At 36.3% G+C, this 17049-nt stretch overlaps 1 protein-coding gene across 3 annotated transcripts in view; it reads right to left on the bottom strand.

The window, feature by feature from the left end:
- The window catches only part of MARK1 (microtubule affinity regulating kinase 1), a 152371-nt gene that overhangs the window by 30275 nt on the left and 105047 nt on the right, over positions 1-17049 (bottom strand). For all 3 annotated transcript variants that reach the window (XM_058275244.2, XM_058275243.2, XM_071207748.1), the window contains exons 8-13: positions 15926-16162; positions 15716-15835; positions 11014-11113; positions 9865-9977; positions 1035-1188; positions 533-726 (exon numbers count right to left, since the gene is read on the bottom strand). In XM_058275244.2, coding sequence (XP_058131227.1) covers positions 533-726; positions 1035-1188; positions 9865-9977; positions 11014-11113; positions 15716-15835; positions 15926-16162 — 918 coding nt within the window. The remainder of the gene's footprint in view (positions 1-532; positions 727-1034; positions 1189-9864; positions 9978-11013; positions 11114-15715; positions 15836-15925; positions 16163-17049) is intronic.

Genomic DNA, 17049 nt, shown 5'->3' with positions numbered 1-17049 from the left:
TCTCCTGCGTAGGGAAGCCCCACATGCAGGGAGTGCGCCCGTAAGGAGAGTCGCCCTGCGTGAATAAAGCATAGCCTGCCCAGGAGTGACGCTGCACACATGGAGAGCTGATGTAGCAAGATGACCCAACAAAAAGAGAAGCAGATTCCAGGTGCTGCTGAGAAGAATGCAAGCAGACAAAGAAGAAAACACAGCGAGTGGACACAGAAAGCAGACAACTTGGGGGGTGATGGGAGAAGGAGAGAGAAAAAAAAATAAATATGAAATGCACCCGCATAAAATTAAATAAATATTAAAAACAGGAAATGAGGCAGAAAGTTTAATGTACCATTTTGTGGTGAGGTTAAGTGGTATTTTATTTTTAGACTTCATATTATATTTTTTCTTCCTGAATCGCATTTATGAGAAGCTTGGCCCCTTTTGCATGTTCTTCAAATGTATGATTCACTTTAAAATTTTCAAAGCCAAAATTACCAAAATTTCTGACATAAATAACTACAACAAATTGTAATATACCAGATTATTTACTCACACTTGGAATAGCTGAAGATTTCTTTCTTTCTGGCCCTATAAGAGGGCTTGTAGTCATCTCACTTCTTGATCCAACTGTTGTGCTGCCAAGTTTACGAGCAACATCTTTGTCCCACTCTTCTTTTTGTTCACTTTCCACACTGTTAGCCTGAGGCCTTTTGGTATATGATACGGCAGGAGGAATGGATGGACCCACTATCACAAAAAATAGTATAATTAGCTGAAAAACAAACAGATCGTTTCTTCTCATGAAAAAAACACAACATATTGAAAATACCTATAGTTGCATATTTTATACTCTGCACTAAGATTAAACTCTTTGATTACAAAAAGTGTATCAGTCCCTGCAAAAGGGATGAAATATATCAGTCAGTAAAATAAATTTGTGGTAAATGGGATGAGGTACAAATATACAAACACACAGAGATGTGACTATATAATGCTTAAAAAACACAAGTATGGGCAAAATGCGTGTGCCTTTTCACTTATGAGAGTGTCCCCACCGTGATCACTAAAACGCCGCTGCTTCTGGTTGGCGGATATGCTCCGCTGGACCTTCAGATGCGCAGGGGACTGAAGGCTGCTGTTGTTCAAGTCGCTGCTGGGCCGTGATCGCTGGCACAAGTTTCCACTGGACAAGGACTCACCTCCTTCAAACTGTAAAAAAGAAAGACCGCCAGGATTTGAAAACAAAAAGTTTATAGAAACAATGTGCACTCTTGATTTAGTCATCTCTTCAAAGCTATACAAGTGGTAATCAAACTTAAATAGATAGACAGGATACAGAACCTCAAGCTAGCCAGCAGGAAGGGAGGAACTAGCTATAACACGCTTCCACTGTGCAGAGGGCACCGAACACTGAGCTCAGTCAAGACACTAAACAACAGCTAGCAGTTACTGAATGGTTATATACAAGGCACCATGTCCAGCTCTTACTACAAACCTATGCTATACTAACCTGAACTTAACAGAGGGAAAAACTGAGGTTAAGAGAGTCCAGGGGAACTGTGGGAGGATGGCAGAGTAGAAAATCCAGCAATCAGTTCCTCCACCAAAACAATTATGGGACTGGCACAAACTGTCTGAATCAACGCTTTTGTAACTCCGGAGTCGAGCGGTGTACTGTGCAGCATCTCCAGGGAAGAGTGGGAGGAAAAGGCTGGCAGTAAATACCACACCTGGCATTCAAGAAAATCTGTTATACCGCTAGCAGGATGCAAACTTAAGGAACAGACAACTTCAGGACTAAATCTCAGAGTTAACATTTTAAAGTATTACAAAAAAAGAAACAGGAAATGATGGCCCATCCAAAGGAACAAGATAAAAATCCTAAAGCCTGTACTGAAGAGGATCAGACTTTGGATATGCCAGATAGAGACTTAAAGAAAAAATCATCCTCAATATGCTCAAGGAAATAAAGGAAAACAAAGAGAAAGAACTCAAGGATATGAGGAAAACAATGATGGAATATGGGAATCTCCTTGAGATTCTCAGTAAGAACCAAACAGATACTGGAATTGAAGACCACAATATTATCTTATTTCTTAATAGTGCTAAAATACAAATGCATAAAAAGTAATGATGTTGGGAAACGGACTTTGGCCCAGTGGTTAGGGCGTCCGTCTACCACATGGGAGGTCCGCGGTTCAAGCCCCGGGCCTCCTTGACCCGTGTGGAGCTGGCCATGCGCAGTGCTGATGCGCGCAAGGAGTGCCATGCCACGCAAGGGTGTCCCCCGCGTGGGGGAGCCCCACGCGCAAGGAGTGCACCCGTGAGGAAAGCCGCCCAGTGTGAAAAGAAAGTGCAGCCTGCCCAGGAATGGCGCCGCCCACACTTCCCGTGCCGCTGACGACAACAGAAGCGGACAAAGAAACAAGACGCAGCAAATAGACACCAAGAACAGACAACCAGGGGAGGGGGGGAAATTAAATAAATAAATAAATCTTAAAAAAAAAAAAGTAATGATGCAATGTAGATTTGTACAAAGGTATAATTTATAACAAGTACTAAAAAAGGTGGGGGACAGAAGAGTATAGGAACACTGTATGTGTCTGCTATTGAAGATAAGTTGATATCAATATCAAATCAAATAGGACTTATAGATACTAAGTTTTAAACCCAGGGTAACCACAAAGAAAATACAATATAAATAAATTCAGAAGAAATGAAAAGGGGCTCAAATGGGGAAATACAAAAAAACTACATAAATATGAAATTAGGCAATAATGGAAGAATTGAGAGTCAAAAAAGGTGTAAGACTTACAAAGACTAAATAGCAAAATAGCCAAAAAAAGTACTCCATTATCAGTAGTCTATTTAAATGCAAATGGCTTAAACTTTCCAGTCAAAAGGCAGGGATTGGCAGAATGCTTAAAGAAGCATGACCCAGCTATATGCTGTTCTCAAGAGACTCATATTAAATTCAAAAACTTAAGTAGGTTGAGGGTGAAAGGATGGGAAAAAACATACAATGCAAGGTATAACCAAAAGAGCAGTAGCTGTACTAGTATCAGAGGAACTGCACCTAACATCAGAGTCCCAAAATATATGAAGCAGACACGGACAAATGTGAGGTAGAAATTGACAGTTCTACATTAATAGTAGGAAATTTCTATATACCACTTTCAATAATGAATAGAACATCTAGACAGAAGATCAATAAGAGAAGACTTGATAGAAATTATAAACCAACGAGTATTAAGAGATAGATATAGAACATTTCACCCACCAACAGCAGAATAAGCATTCTTCTCTGGGGCACAAGGTTTACTCTCTAGAACTGACCATATTTTAGGGGACAGAATAAGTCTCAATAAATTCAAGTGTATTGAAATCATATGATACATCTTCTCCAAACACAACAGTATGAAGGTAGAAATAAATACTACAGGGAGAAATGGAAAATTCACAAATATGTGGAAATTAACATATTCTTTAAAAACCAATGTCAGGGTGGCTGTGGCTCAGCAGTTGAGCTCCTGCCTCCCAAATGGGAGGTCCCAGTTCAGTTCCCCATGTCTACTGAAAGAAACAACAGACCAAAAAAAACACAACAAAACAACAATACAACAACAAGCAAAACAAATGAAAAACAGAGAATCCAATGTGGCTCAGTGGTCGAGCACCGGCGTCCCACACACCAGGTCCCAGGTTCAATCCCCGGTGAGGTCTGGGTTCAATCCCAGTCCCCAGTACCCCCAAAACAAGAGCAAACAAACAAAACCAGTGGGTGAAAGACGGAATTACCAAGGAAATTAGGAAATGTCTTGAGGCAAATGAAAACAAAACCATAACATATCAAAACTTAAATATATAGCTCTAAACTCTTATATTGAAAAAGAAAGATCTCAAATCCAACACCTAACCTCAGAACTGGAGGTTCTAGAAAAAGAATAACAAACCAAACCAAAGTGAGCAAAGGAACAAAATAACAAAGATCCCAGCAGAGATAAATGGAATAGAGAATAAAAAGACAAGAGGGAAATCTTCTTTGAAAAGATAAATAAAACCTTTCACTAGAGTGACAAGGAAAAAAAAGGCCACAAATAACTAAAATCAGAAATGGAAAGAGGGACATTATTGCCCATCCCACAGAAATAAAAAGGACTAAAAGAGGGTCCTATGAAGAGTCTACAAGAGGGTCCTATGAACGAATGAATGCCAACAAATTAGGTAGCCTCGAGGAAATGAACAGATTCCTAGAAACATACAAACTACCTACTCTGACTCAGGAAGAAGTAGAAGATCTCAAAAAACCAGTAATTAGTAAACAGATTGAATCAGTAATTGACAACTTTCCAAGAAAGAAAAGTCCAGGAAAATTCCACCAAACATTCCAAGAAGACTTCACCCCAATTCTGCTCAAATTTCTAAAAAGGAGAAGAGGAGGAAATACTTCCTAACTCATTCTACAAGGCCGACATTGCCCTCATAGCATAAACATAAAGACACTACAAGAAGGGAAGCGGACTTGGCTCAATGGATAGAGTGTCTGCCTACCCCATGGGAGGTCCGCGGTTCAAACCCTGAGCCTCCCTGACCCGTGTGGAGCTGGCCCACGCACAGTGCTGATGTGAGCAAGGAGTGCCCTGCCACGCAGGGGTGTCTGCGCGTAGGGGCGCCCCACACACAAGGAGTGCGCCCATAAGGAGAGCTGCCCAGAGCGAAAGAAAGTCTAGCGGCCCAGGAGTGGCGCTGCACACATGGAGAGCTGACACCGCAAGATGACGCAACAAAAAGAGACACAGATTCCTGTGCCGCTGACAAGAATAGAAGTGGACACAAAAGGACACACAGTGAATGGACACAGAGAGCAGACAACTGGGGGGGGGGGGAGGAAGAGAAATAAATACAAAAAAAAAAAAAGATACTACAAGAAAGAAAAACTACAGATTAACACCTCTTACGATATAGATGTAAAAATCCTCAGAGAAATACCAGCAAATGAAATCCATATATTCAAAGAAATATACACCATGATCAAGTGGGAATTATCCCTGGCATGCAAGGGTGGTTCAACATAAGAAAATCAATTAACATAAACTGATTTACAGAATGAAGGAAAAAAATACGCATGGTTATCTCAATTGATACAGCACCTTTCTTGTTAAAAACCTTTAGAACACTAGGAATAGAAGGAAACTTCCTCATCATAACATGAAAAAACTATATTCAGTGGTGAATGACTGAAAGCTTTTCCCTATGATATCAGGAACAAGGTGACCCACAGTCACCATCCTTAGTAAAGACTACTGGAAGTTCTAGCTAGAGCAATTAGGCAAGAGAAAGAAATAAGAGTCAAATTGGAAAGAAGAAGTTAAACTTTCCCTATTTGCACACGACATAATGCAATATACAGAAAATCTTGAAAACTTACAACAAAGCTATGGCAACTAATAAATGACATCAGTAATTTGGCAGGGTAAAAGCTCAACATGCAAAGATCAGCTGTGTATCTATACACTAGTAATGAACTACCTGAATAAGAAATTTTTAAAAAGTCCACTTACAATAGCAAGTAAAAGAATTCAGTATCAACAAATAAATCTAATAAAGAATGTAAAGGATATGTATATATAAAACTACAAAACACTGCTAAAAGAAATCAAAGAAGATCTAAATAAATGGAAGGACATTCTGTGTTCATAGGCTGGAAGACTAAATAATGATAAGATGTCAATTCTATACAAAGTGATTTACAGATTCAATGCAATCCAAATAACAATTCCAACAACCTTCTTTGCTGAAATGGAAAGGTCGATCATCAAATTTATATGGAAGGGTAAGGGGCCCTAAATAGCCAAAGCTATCTTGAAAAAGAACAATGAAGTTAGAGGAGCAATATGTCCTGATCTGAAAACTTTTTACAAAGCCACACTAGTCAAAACATCATGGTACTGGAATGAAACCAAGAATTCTGAAATCATCCCTCATCTTTCAGACCTAATAATTTTTTAAACCAGTGCCAAGTCCACTCCCTTGGGAAAGAATAGTCTTCTTCAACAAATGGTGCTGGGAAAAGTGCATGCATATGCTAAAGAATGAAGGTGTACCCTTACCTCATACCATATTCAAAGATAAACTCAAAATGATCAAAAGACCCAAATATAAGAGCCAGAACCACCAAACTCCTAGAAGAAAAACTAATATCATTTTTAGGATCTTATGTTGGCCAAGTTTTTTATACTTTATACCCAAAGTACAAGCAGCAAAAGAAAAAAAATAGAAAACAGATAAATGCAACCTCCTTAAAATTAAAAACTTTTGCACATCAAAGGAATCCATCATGAAAGTACAAAGACAATCTATACAATGGAAGAAAATATTTGGAAGCCACATATCCAATAAGGCTTTAATATCCAATATATAAAGAAATGCTTCAGCTCAACAGAAAAAAAAGATAAATCACCCAATCAAAAAATGGGCAAATATTTGAGTAGACAGTTCTCCAAAGATATGCAAATGAAAAGATGCTCAACATCATTACCTATTAGGGAAATGCAAATCGAACCACAATGTGATACCATTTCACACCCACTAGAATGGCTACCATTAAAAAACAAAAAGAAACAAAACTAAAAATTACAAGTGTTAGAGAGGATACAGAGAAATAGGAACAGTCAATCATTGCTGGTGGCAATGTAAAATGTTACAGCCTCTGTGGAAGACAGTTCGGCAGGTACTGAGAAGGTTAAGTATAGAATTACCACATGACTCAGCAAGCCCAGTTCTAGGTACACAACCCGAAGAACTGAATGCAGGGTCTTGAACAGATACTTGCATTCCAATGTTTATAATACTGGCACGCAAATGCCAAAAGATGGAAGCAACCCAAGTGCCTATCAACCAATGAATGGATAAACAAAACGTGTATATACATAGAAAATTATTCAGCAGTAAAAAGAATGAAGTCCTGAAACATATGACACAGGATTAATCATGAAGACATCATGCTGAATGAAATAATTAGAAAAAGAAAATTCATGGAGTACAGGTTACTAGGGGCTGTGGTAGGTGCAAAGAATGGGTTGTTAATGCTTCAATTATACAGAGATTCTACTTGGGGTGATGGAGAAGTTTTGGTAATGAATGGTGGTGATGGCAGGACAGCACTGTGAATGTAATTAACAGCACTGAACTACACATTTGAATGTGGTTAAAGGGAGAAATTTTAGGTTGTAAATGTTATTAGAATGCAAAAATAGGGAAACGGACTTTGGCCCAGTGGTTAGGGCGTCCGTCTACCATATGGGAGGTCCGCGGTTCAAACCCCGGGCCTCCTTGACCCGTGTGGAGCTGGCCATGCGCAGCACTGATGCGCGCAAGGAGTGCCGTGCCACGCAAGGGTGTCCCCCGCGTGGGGGAGCCCCACGCGCAAGGAGTGCGCTCGTGAGGAAAGCCGCCCAGCGTGAAAATAAAGAGCAGCTTGCCCAGGAATGGCGCCGCCCACACTTCCCGTGCTGCTGACGACAACAGAAGCGGACAAAGAAACAAGACGCAGCAAATAGACACCAAGAACAGACAACCAGGGGAGGGGGGGGGAATTAAATAAATAAATCTTTAAAAAAAAAAAAAAAAGAATGCAAAAATAGGAGTGTACAACACAAACAGTGAACCTTAATGTAAACAAAGGATTACAGTTAATAGTACAGTTATAAAAATGATTTTTCATGAATTTTAACACATGTACCATGCTAATGTAAGGTGTTAATAATACAGCGGTATATGGAAACTAATGTTAGGCATGATTTTCCTGTAAACCTACAGCTTCTCTAATTAAGAAAAAAGAGTCAAGGGAAATTGTTGGGATTCAAACTTAAAATCTAAAATTTTAACTTTTAATCACACATATATATGTACATATTTGTTTTTTCAACCTCATTTACAAATTAAAAGTTGGTTTATTGGCTCTGATCAGGAAGTTTTACCTATTTATAACTAAGCATGACAGAAAATGGGGGTTGATATACCATTCCTTTCTCCAAAATAAAGTTTGTTACCAGCAAACTTTTGGCTGAATCACTGGCATCCCAATTAAATCTAAATTTACATGTAAGTGATACTAAAGATTACACAGCAGAATAATATTGATGATGATAATTTTAATATGTAATCACTAACACAGAGTACAGAACAATATGCCGGGAAACGTAAAGACTTTTCAAAGGCCTGAAGAAGACTGAGGCTCAGAGAAAATAAGCAGTTGCCTAAGTCACATTGTTAGTGGTTGTACTGGGGTGGGGATAGAGATTCATACCGAGTGAACCTGGCTCCAAACTATAATGCCTCATTATTTTATATTCAATACAAGTCAAACCTCATTTTCATTCATGCATGAGATGGCAGGTATACTGGTAAAATTAGTACATCCTCTAATTGAAGTTTATAGGAATAGTAAAGATCTCAGGAGTGAAATTTAAAATCTAAGTAGGTAATTCTCTTGAATTGGCTTCTTTGACACCATTTCTTTGGCTGTTAGTATCTTCACTGAAGATTCCCTTCCCTTCATGATAATAATAGTACCTCCTTCACAGGGTCATTTGGAAGATTAAGTGGGTCAACACATGTAAGGTCCTTAGACCAGTTCCTGGCACATAACTATGTGTTCTGTGGGCTCCTCAGATGCAGGTTCCAGAATCTATAATTCTATTCAAATCTCTCCTGCCCTATATAGATCTTTATATCCTATATACTATACGATATAGGATATAAAGATCTATATAGGACATACAGTTCAATCCAACAGGACCCTCAAATTTAACCATCCACAATTGACCTTGTCATCCTCCCTCTGCAATCCATTCTTTTCCTATATTGGCAAATGTACCATAGACAACCCGTTGCCTATGCTGTGATTCTAAGGGGCTTTATCACTCATTTCCAATAGGTCACCAGTATTTTAAGTCTCCCTCTGAGCTATCATTCCGACCCACTGTCACCTCTGATTGCTGTAGGGGCTACTTCTCCTATCATCTCCCGAAACACCCCGTGTATTCTCTAATCAGAGCACAGGCCAAATTGTACCATGCCGCTAACCACCTATCTTCTCTATCTCCTCACACTGAGGGCTCCTGACATCAGAGGCTCGCTCATCTTTTACACACAGTGCTTGCATAGTTCCTGGCATATAGTAAATGCAATAACTGTCAGCTTGAAGGAAGTGCTTTATAAAAGTTACTATTTAATTATAAGTAATTCCAACTTATTCTATAAAATGCCTCCCATAGATGTCATTTTGTCACAAACTGTCAATAGTTCTTGGCTCTATGGTTGCCTCCCAGTTTATACCCTTTATATTTGTTTCCTTGAAGGATCATTTGCTTTTATGGTTCAGTCACCATTTATATACAATTAGTTCCCTATCTCCTTATTATAGGTTTCTTCTGGCCTTGGGAATTCCTAATGAAATGTATTGAAGTCTCTTGACACTCTATAACACAAAACATCACCAAACATCTTTACAAACCACTTAAGATACACACTTTGTTGTACATGTTGTCACTGCCTTTTCTGTGTACCACACAACCCTTTAAGACTAGACTGTGAATGGTGTTCCCTAAGCAAGGCAGGAACCTGGTCTTTCCAACTGAAAGTGATGACAAGATATTTAAACCCCTTGTGTACTCATCTCTCCTGGTATTTCAAGTGAAAGCAGTTTATAATTTAGTACCCTGATTTTTCAATTCCAAAAAATAAGCATGTTAAGAGTATTTATATTATTTTTGATACCACAATGAAGAGAATATATTTGCTAATACTAAATATCTTATACTTGGCTGTCACTTAGCTCAATAAGAAAATTCACATAAATATGAAAAGGAAAAAAAAACTTACTTCCAGTGGTTTTCTACCTAGAAGAATGTAAGTAGCCATAACTTCATCATATTTTTGATTTATTAAGGCATCATTTATCTCATCTCGTGCAAAACCCATAGTGACCATGATGTCTAGAAATAAAACAAACAAAAATGGGTAAGTTTGCCAACATTTGATGGAAGTAATTCCTGAAAATTTAGAATGTAATTTGGATTAAGTTCTAGATACTGTATATTCACAGACACAGTATGCTCACAATTTCTCATGCAGAAGTATCTGTATCGTGGGTTACATATTCCTGTTCATGTATGAATATCCATAAACAAAGAGTCATAGTTGTATATGGATATTCATGGGCCCACGTGACTTCCCATTGTCTAGTGCATTCCTGGACTGGCTTCCTCTGTCCAGCCAGAACTAGTCTATCTCTCTCTTTGTGATACACACCAACTCCCTCTCCTTCAGCACACTCTTAGTGCTCATGAGTGGCTTCCCTGATCTCTTAACAGGATGTTCATGTGATCTGCAGGCAGGTGGAGTCTTCTGTAGAAGGTCTGAGTTCCACAGATACTGTTTTGATCAGGTTCATAACAGTCCCTAGAGGGCTGCCCCCTCTTCTGTCTGCCCTCAAGCTAGATAGGGGCACAGCTGAGATGACTCAGAGTGCCAAGTTTCTGATAGCTTTGGGGAGGGGTAGAGAAATGAAGCAAATACACTGGAGTAGAGATTGACTGGGAAGGGCAGTAGCAGGACGAGCTGAAGGGTAAAGATAGACCCCGTTAGGACAGTGGAAAATAGACTGGGAGGGCCAAAGGGTGCATTTCTTTTAGGTCTGTGCCTCTAACCTTTTGGGTTAAAATATATGCTATGTTTTGCTGGACTTAGTTATATCTTCTCATGAGGAACTGCTAAAAGGAAAAGGAGGCTATATCATTATTTTAATTTTTATAGCATTGTTGTCAAATGAATTAGACAGTAATATAAGAGCAAACAAACTAAGGAATTTGAATTTGTAATGCTTAGTGTATATATTACAAAAAGATGACAGTGAATGCATTTTTCAAATAAAATTGTTTCCCAGTTATATTTTTAAACCCTATTTTGGTATACTAAAGGACTCTTACTTACCGCCCAAAGATAGCACCACTCACAATTTCAAATACTTACCTATTCTTTTTATGTCATTGAAATCTGGTTCAGGCTCAGTATATGGCTTTAGTTCTTCTTCTTCATGACCAACATTCATCCACCGATCTTTCATTATTTGCTAGGAAATAAAGTTTACATTACGTTTGGTCAATCAAACATTCAACTACTTATTTTAGCCCTACTTTAGTAAATGTGAAATGTAGTGCTTCATTCAGCAAGAAATCATGTGATGTTTTCAAACTGACTTTATCATGTGGTTGTCCATGTTGGAATTAAAAAAACACCACCGTACATTATGTAGTCCCCTTTAAAGACTTGTCTTTTATTTGGGGAAATAAGATTTACTCATGAAGTCTAAAAATATTAATACACAATAGAAGTAACAACCCCATATTGTCTTATCAACAGCAGATATTAACAAAGACCAGAAAAAGGAAATTGCGATGTGGGTTGTAGTTTTCAGGGAAGGAATAACAGGGAGGTTGGATTTGAACTGAACCTTGAAATATAGATGATAGTATTTAGATTGGTTGAAGATTCAAGGTAGATGGCTGATATGAGGAGGGACTGGTGAACAACAAAGTAACATGCAATGAAAGAATGAAAGGTTAGTATCTTTCAGATGAAGAATTTAAACCTAGTCTGATAGGCAATGGAGAAATGCTATAACTTCAATAGCAAGAATATAAGAAACATTTTGGAAATAACACTAGGAAAGGACCAATATGAATATGCACAGAAGGAACAATAATTCTGCTGGTTTTCACACAAAATTAGATTTGAGGCAATGCTGAGACTGGGAGAATGGAAAAAGACAGTGATAAGAAAAGGCAAGTGGGCAACAACTAGACAATGAGCAGTTTGCTTTCCCTTATTATCTTAGTAATTGGGAGTCAGGGGTCCTTTACATTAATCTTAAGTCTGCCTGTTCAACCATGAAGAAGAGTCTGCTTAAAGTATGTTGTTCAACAACAGTTATATTTCTAAGCAAAATGAAAATTATACTTTTCAGGATGGAAGGGAAAATTCAGTGGGAAGGAAAAAGGTCTGCCTAAGTAAGGGGTCATATATGGCATTTTAACTCCTGAAGGTTTTTCTATTAATTCTAAATCTGAGGTTCTTTATCAAGAATAAGGAACAGAAAGCAATATATATATATATATGTGGATTTGTGAAAGAGAAAAGATATGTGGAAGTACCTGTCCTTAGTTGGGTGAACCTCATGCATATACAAAATTCCGCTGTGGGAACCACAAGAGTTACCAATAAAAGCAAGGGAGAAATGTCTCTAGGAAGATTAGGTACTGTGTGACAGGAGAGAACAGTTCATAGTTGGGGTAGTTTCAGGTAGGGTACAAAGCACTTGGCCAACAAATTACACTAGACAGAGGGACCAGATGAAGTAATTAATCCAGTTCAGATTTCATTTCAGATATTTCCTAATGAGGAACAAGATGCCAAATAAGACTCCAAGCTTAACAAAAGAACATTTCCTCTACCCATCACTTCTAATGAACATAAAAGACTACCTGCTGCCTGGAAAAGAGAAATACTAATAAAATAACTGATTCAGATGAATAATTATAAATAATTAAACCAATTTACAAAGGGAAGTATATACCCTATACTTAGGAGCATTATAAACTTTTAAGGACAGTCAGATGAAAATTCTTTTTCTTCAATGTCTCAACCTTTGTAGATATACCACCTAGAAATCTCTCAATTAAAAAAATAAATAAGTCAATCATTTTTGCTTTACTATGACTTGTACTGGGTAGACATAAAGAAGGTTTTTCAGATTTTCTTAGCAGCAGCTGAAAAAAATGTCAAAAGTCAAAATAAATATTTTGGGGAGAATCCAAGATGACAGAGAGAGGCCAATAAGAAGCTTTGATTTAGGCTCAAATTTTGTATTATGTTTAAAGATAATTCAGTAAATTCTGTATTACAAAATAAAAGATATACATCGAGGGGAAAGCAGATACACATGGAGGGGAAATCAGAAAAGTTTTCCAGTTTCTAATTTTTAAAAATCTGAACACAACAATATACAAATAAGCGAGATTTAAAAGACACAGTGTATACCATAAAATACAAATTGTTTTAAAATCATGTATGGTACTGTCCCTCCTCATTATTACTGCAATTAGGAAGAGCTGACAGTATCCATTTATACAGCTTGAAAAAAATTATATGACTGCTTGTTTAGATCTATAAATCTATGACAAACAAGTAGAATGTGAAACTAATTTCATTCATTTTAATTTCATGGAGGATAATGTAAAAGGCTTCAAGAAATACATAAAGTACAAAGTACTGTGTGAGAAGTAGGAAAGTATGCAAGATAAATAAGAAATTTAATAAGACAGAAAGTAGTCACACAAGAGTCTCTAAATTAATTTTCAGTATTACCAAAGTATAGTGAAGAAAGATGAGATTTATTATAACAAATAATTTATGATGCTAAATAATATTACTGAAAATTAATACACTAAGTTCAAAAAAAGGAATTAATGGGGGAACTATTTCATATTAAAATGCACAAAGCTGATAGAAATCAATAAGGCTGGTTAACTAGACTCCTTTATACAAGTAGTTAAGAGACACAGAGATAACCTGACAGACAGTTAACCTACTAAAAAGAATCAGCTTTACCTCTAAGAAAACAAATACAAATACAAAATTTATTTCTACCGTAAGGACATCAAATAAGTACATTCAAACACCTTTGTTCACACAATATTTTGACAATGATAAATAAGAGATAAAAGATCGTTCATACCCTTGACCTAATAAAACTATGCTGGAGAACTTATCTAAGCAATGTCCCACAGGGAAAAAAGTATACTAACTTGTTGTTATGACAACCCAAATGTGCAATAAGCAGGGAATAATTAAATATGACTTGTAACCCAAGGAAAACAACGTAGCTACTGAAAAGGAATTTCTTGGAATAATGGTAAAGCAGACTAGCATCTTTATATTGATATCCATGATATTATAATATTTCCAGAATGGACTCATGATTCTGTAGATGACATAAACTTAGTTTTGGTAAGGTACAAAAAGAGATTCCAGAATATATTTAAAAACATCAAGTTGGGTTACTGATGATGAATTTTTTAATAATAATTTGACTTAAATAAAATTTAATTCAAAGAATATTTTAAATCTTGTCATTCTAATGAAAAACTTGAAAATGTAGTTACTATAATCATCCTTAAGCTACTAAGTAGCACATCTTATAAACTACCCAAAGAGATTTAATATCTATTCCCCATAATGATTTTCGTGTGTTATTTTTACTTTGCTCATTAGCTGAGCTGATGTTTCAACTGAATATTTTATTAATACTTTACTCAGGTAAAGTGGGTTACTATCATAAAATGGGTCATAAAGCAGGATTAAGTGAGTCATACTTTTTATGTTCTCATAAATTTTGGAAGTGATATGAGAATCAACAATTTTAACTTTTTAACTACTTCATGTAATTATTTATAAATGATGACTGAAAGTAAATTTTGATAAGCAATGATAGGAAAGTGGGCTTTTTTTACTAAAAATTTCTCTGTTAAAACATTATTAACATATCCTGTTACTCACCAAAGAAAAAACAAAGCAAAAAAAAATTATAGGAAAGAAGTAATCACATTAAATAAATATTTCAGTTTTTAAAATATCTAATAATTGATTCACTGATATAAAGCATTTAAAATAATTTCCCCATGGAAGTCTCTTGATTTCCATCAAAACATGTTATCTTTTAGTAAAAAATATTTGTGGAAATAAAATTAACAAAGCCCAAACTAACCTGAGAGCTCTGTACACATGGACGGCTCACTATTAGGCTGCCTCCTAACCAGCATGGGGTCCGTGCCAGAAAGCCCACTGTTACGCTAAAAAAGTGCAGTCTAGATGAAGTTAATTCTCTGAATTTTCTACCCTTCTATTAAGGCAAATAAATTAAGACAAAAAAACACCAGTGAACAATACATGTTGAATCTCTAAAATCTATCTTGTAAACATGCTATTAAAATATCATTCTTAAAAAGAGATGGGTAAAATACTTAAGGAATAAGTTGTTTTACCTGCAGGGTCAGAAGGATTGTTGATATAATTAGGCTGTAACATTTATAATAGTGTCTGTGATTATAATAGAATCTATTCTACATGTATGGAAAAGTATGTAAGTGACATAACAGTGTGTAAAAAAATGAAATACCTGTTCCTAATATGTTCTCCTTAAATAATAATAAATTTTCTATATTGATGTTGACAGACCTTTTATTAGAATTTTTAATATTAGATATTAATTTCAGATATAGCCATTAAGTAGTCACTAGACTAGAATTTTTACCATCTATTTTATCCTTGAAATATTTACTGAGTACATCCTACTTCTAAGATTACTGTTTTGGACCAAGCAATTTCTGAGAGAGGTTTTTCTCCTTCAACTAAAAATCTATTATGTCCTATTTTTTGTGGTTTTAATCTAATACATTAATGGAAGACAATGGAGAAGTAACAGTCTTTAGAGTAATCTACTATGACCACTCTTGAGTAGTGAAAGAATCATCCCATTAGCTCTAAACAATAGGCAAAATGGATAATCTGACAATTTTCCTTAAAACACATAGGGAAAAAATTATTAGAAATGCTCTTCAGTTCCTGGGATGTTTTAAATGTTAAACTTTAAATCTGGAGTACAAAAATTACTTACTTCCAAGCTGCCTCTCTTTATTGGATTCAGTACTAACAATTTCTTCAGAAGATTTTCACAGTCTGTGGACATATAGAAGGGAATACGGTACTTCCCTCGTAAGACTCGTTCCCGCAGTTCCTTACAAAATCAAAAGGTAAAAGGAATTATAATTAATTGGTTTTTGAAATTATTTGAAAATAAAAATATAACATTGAGTTTAGCCAGTACCTTTAAATTCTGACCATCGAATGGCAAGGAGCCGCTGACTAAGGTGTAGAGAATGACTCCCAGGCTCCACACGTCCACTTCAGGCCCATCGTACTTCTTTCCCTGGAAGAGCTCGGGGGCAGCGTAGGGGGGGCTTCCACAAAATGTGTCCAATTTGTTTCCAACTGTAAATTCATTACTAAAACCAAAGTCAGCAATTTTAATATTCATATCAGCATCAAGGAGAAGGTTTTCAGCCTATGAGGAAAATAATAAAAAGAACAATGTAAAAAGCTGACGCAACATAAAAACACTAATTGCTCAGATGACAAAGATATTTCCTGCCTCTCATTTTAAAATATAACATTAAATTGCAGAAGTCCAGCACGGTCATTCAATATACCACTATTCAGAATTTCAGGTGATAAGATTGAATTTTAAGACTGTAAAGGGAAAGCTCTCATGTATATGCATATAAGTATCTGTTGAAGATAGATTATTTAAAATCCCTTTTTTTCCCCAGTGGCAATAAACATACTGGAACTATTTGTTAATATGACCTTCTCCATCTTGGACTCAAACCAAGAAGTTTATCCAAAGGAGCTCTATTTAATAGGGTATTGTTGGTTATTATACAAGGCTTAAGGTTGTATCCAAAATAACTGCAATTTAGGTGTTTTGTGTCTACTGAATTCATTTAATCTTTGTCCTCCTTTGGAGAATGTTACCTCAGAAAGCACTGTTCTCTCAGTAAAACAAAACAAACCAAAATAATATAAACTTCCATGAGATCTGCTCATATAAGCTTCCTTTGTTATTATAAAACTAGACTCTCTTCTGGAGGCATATGATAGAAAGCAGTGAATTTCTCTCCATATTTTCCCCTTAAATTCTAAGAAAGAATCCCTCAAAGAAAAAACTTTAAATATGACTTTTGTAAATGCAAGCAATTCAATAAAGGACTTGCTTTTACATGTTTTGTTTCAAACTCTTATGTTGTAACTGATAGACTAACAAAGTTATAGGTAACTTTGGAGTAAAAGTTGCCTAAATTGAAACTCTGAATACTTTATATCACTAGAGGGTACAAAAGTCATCCATCAGGCACCAGTCACTATAGCCATATATCTTCTTCCATTTTCTGT

This window comes from Dasypus novemcinctus, chromosome 13 (genome assembly GCF_030445035.2).
Source record: "Dasypus novemcinctus isolate mDasNov1 chromosome 13, mDasNov1.1.hap2, whole genome shotgun sequence".
NCBI classification, from domain to species: Eukaryota; Metazoa; Chordata; class Mammalia; order Cingulata; family Dasypodidae; genus Dasypus; species Dasypus novemcinctus.
The sequence above is the reverse complement of the archived record's forward strand: the minus strand, read 5'-3'. Positions and strand labels throughout refer to the sequence as shown.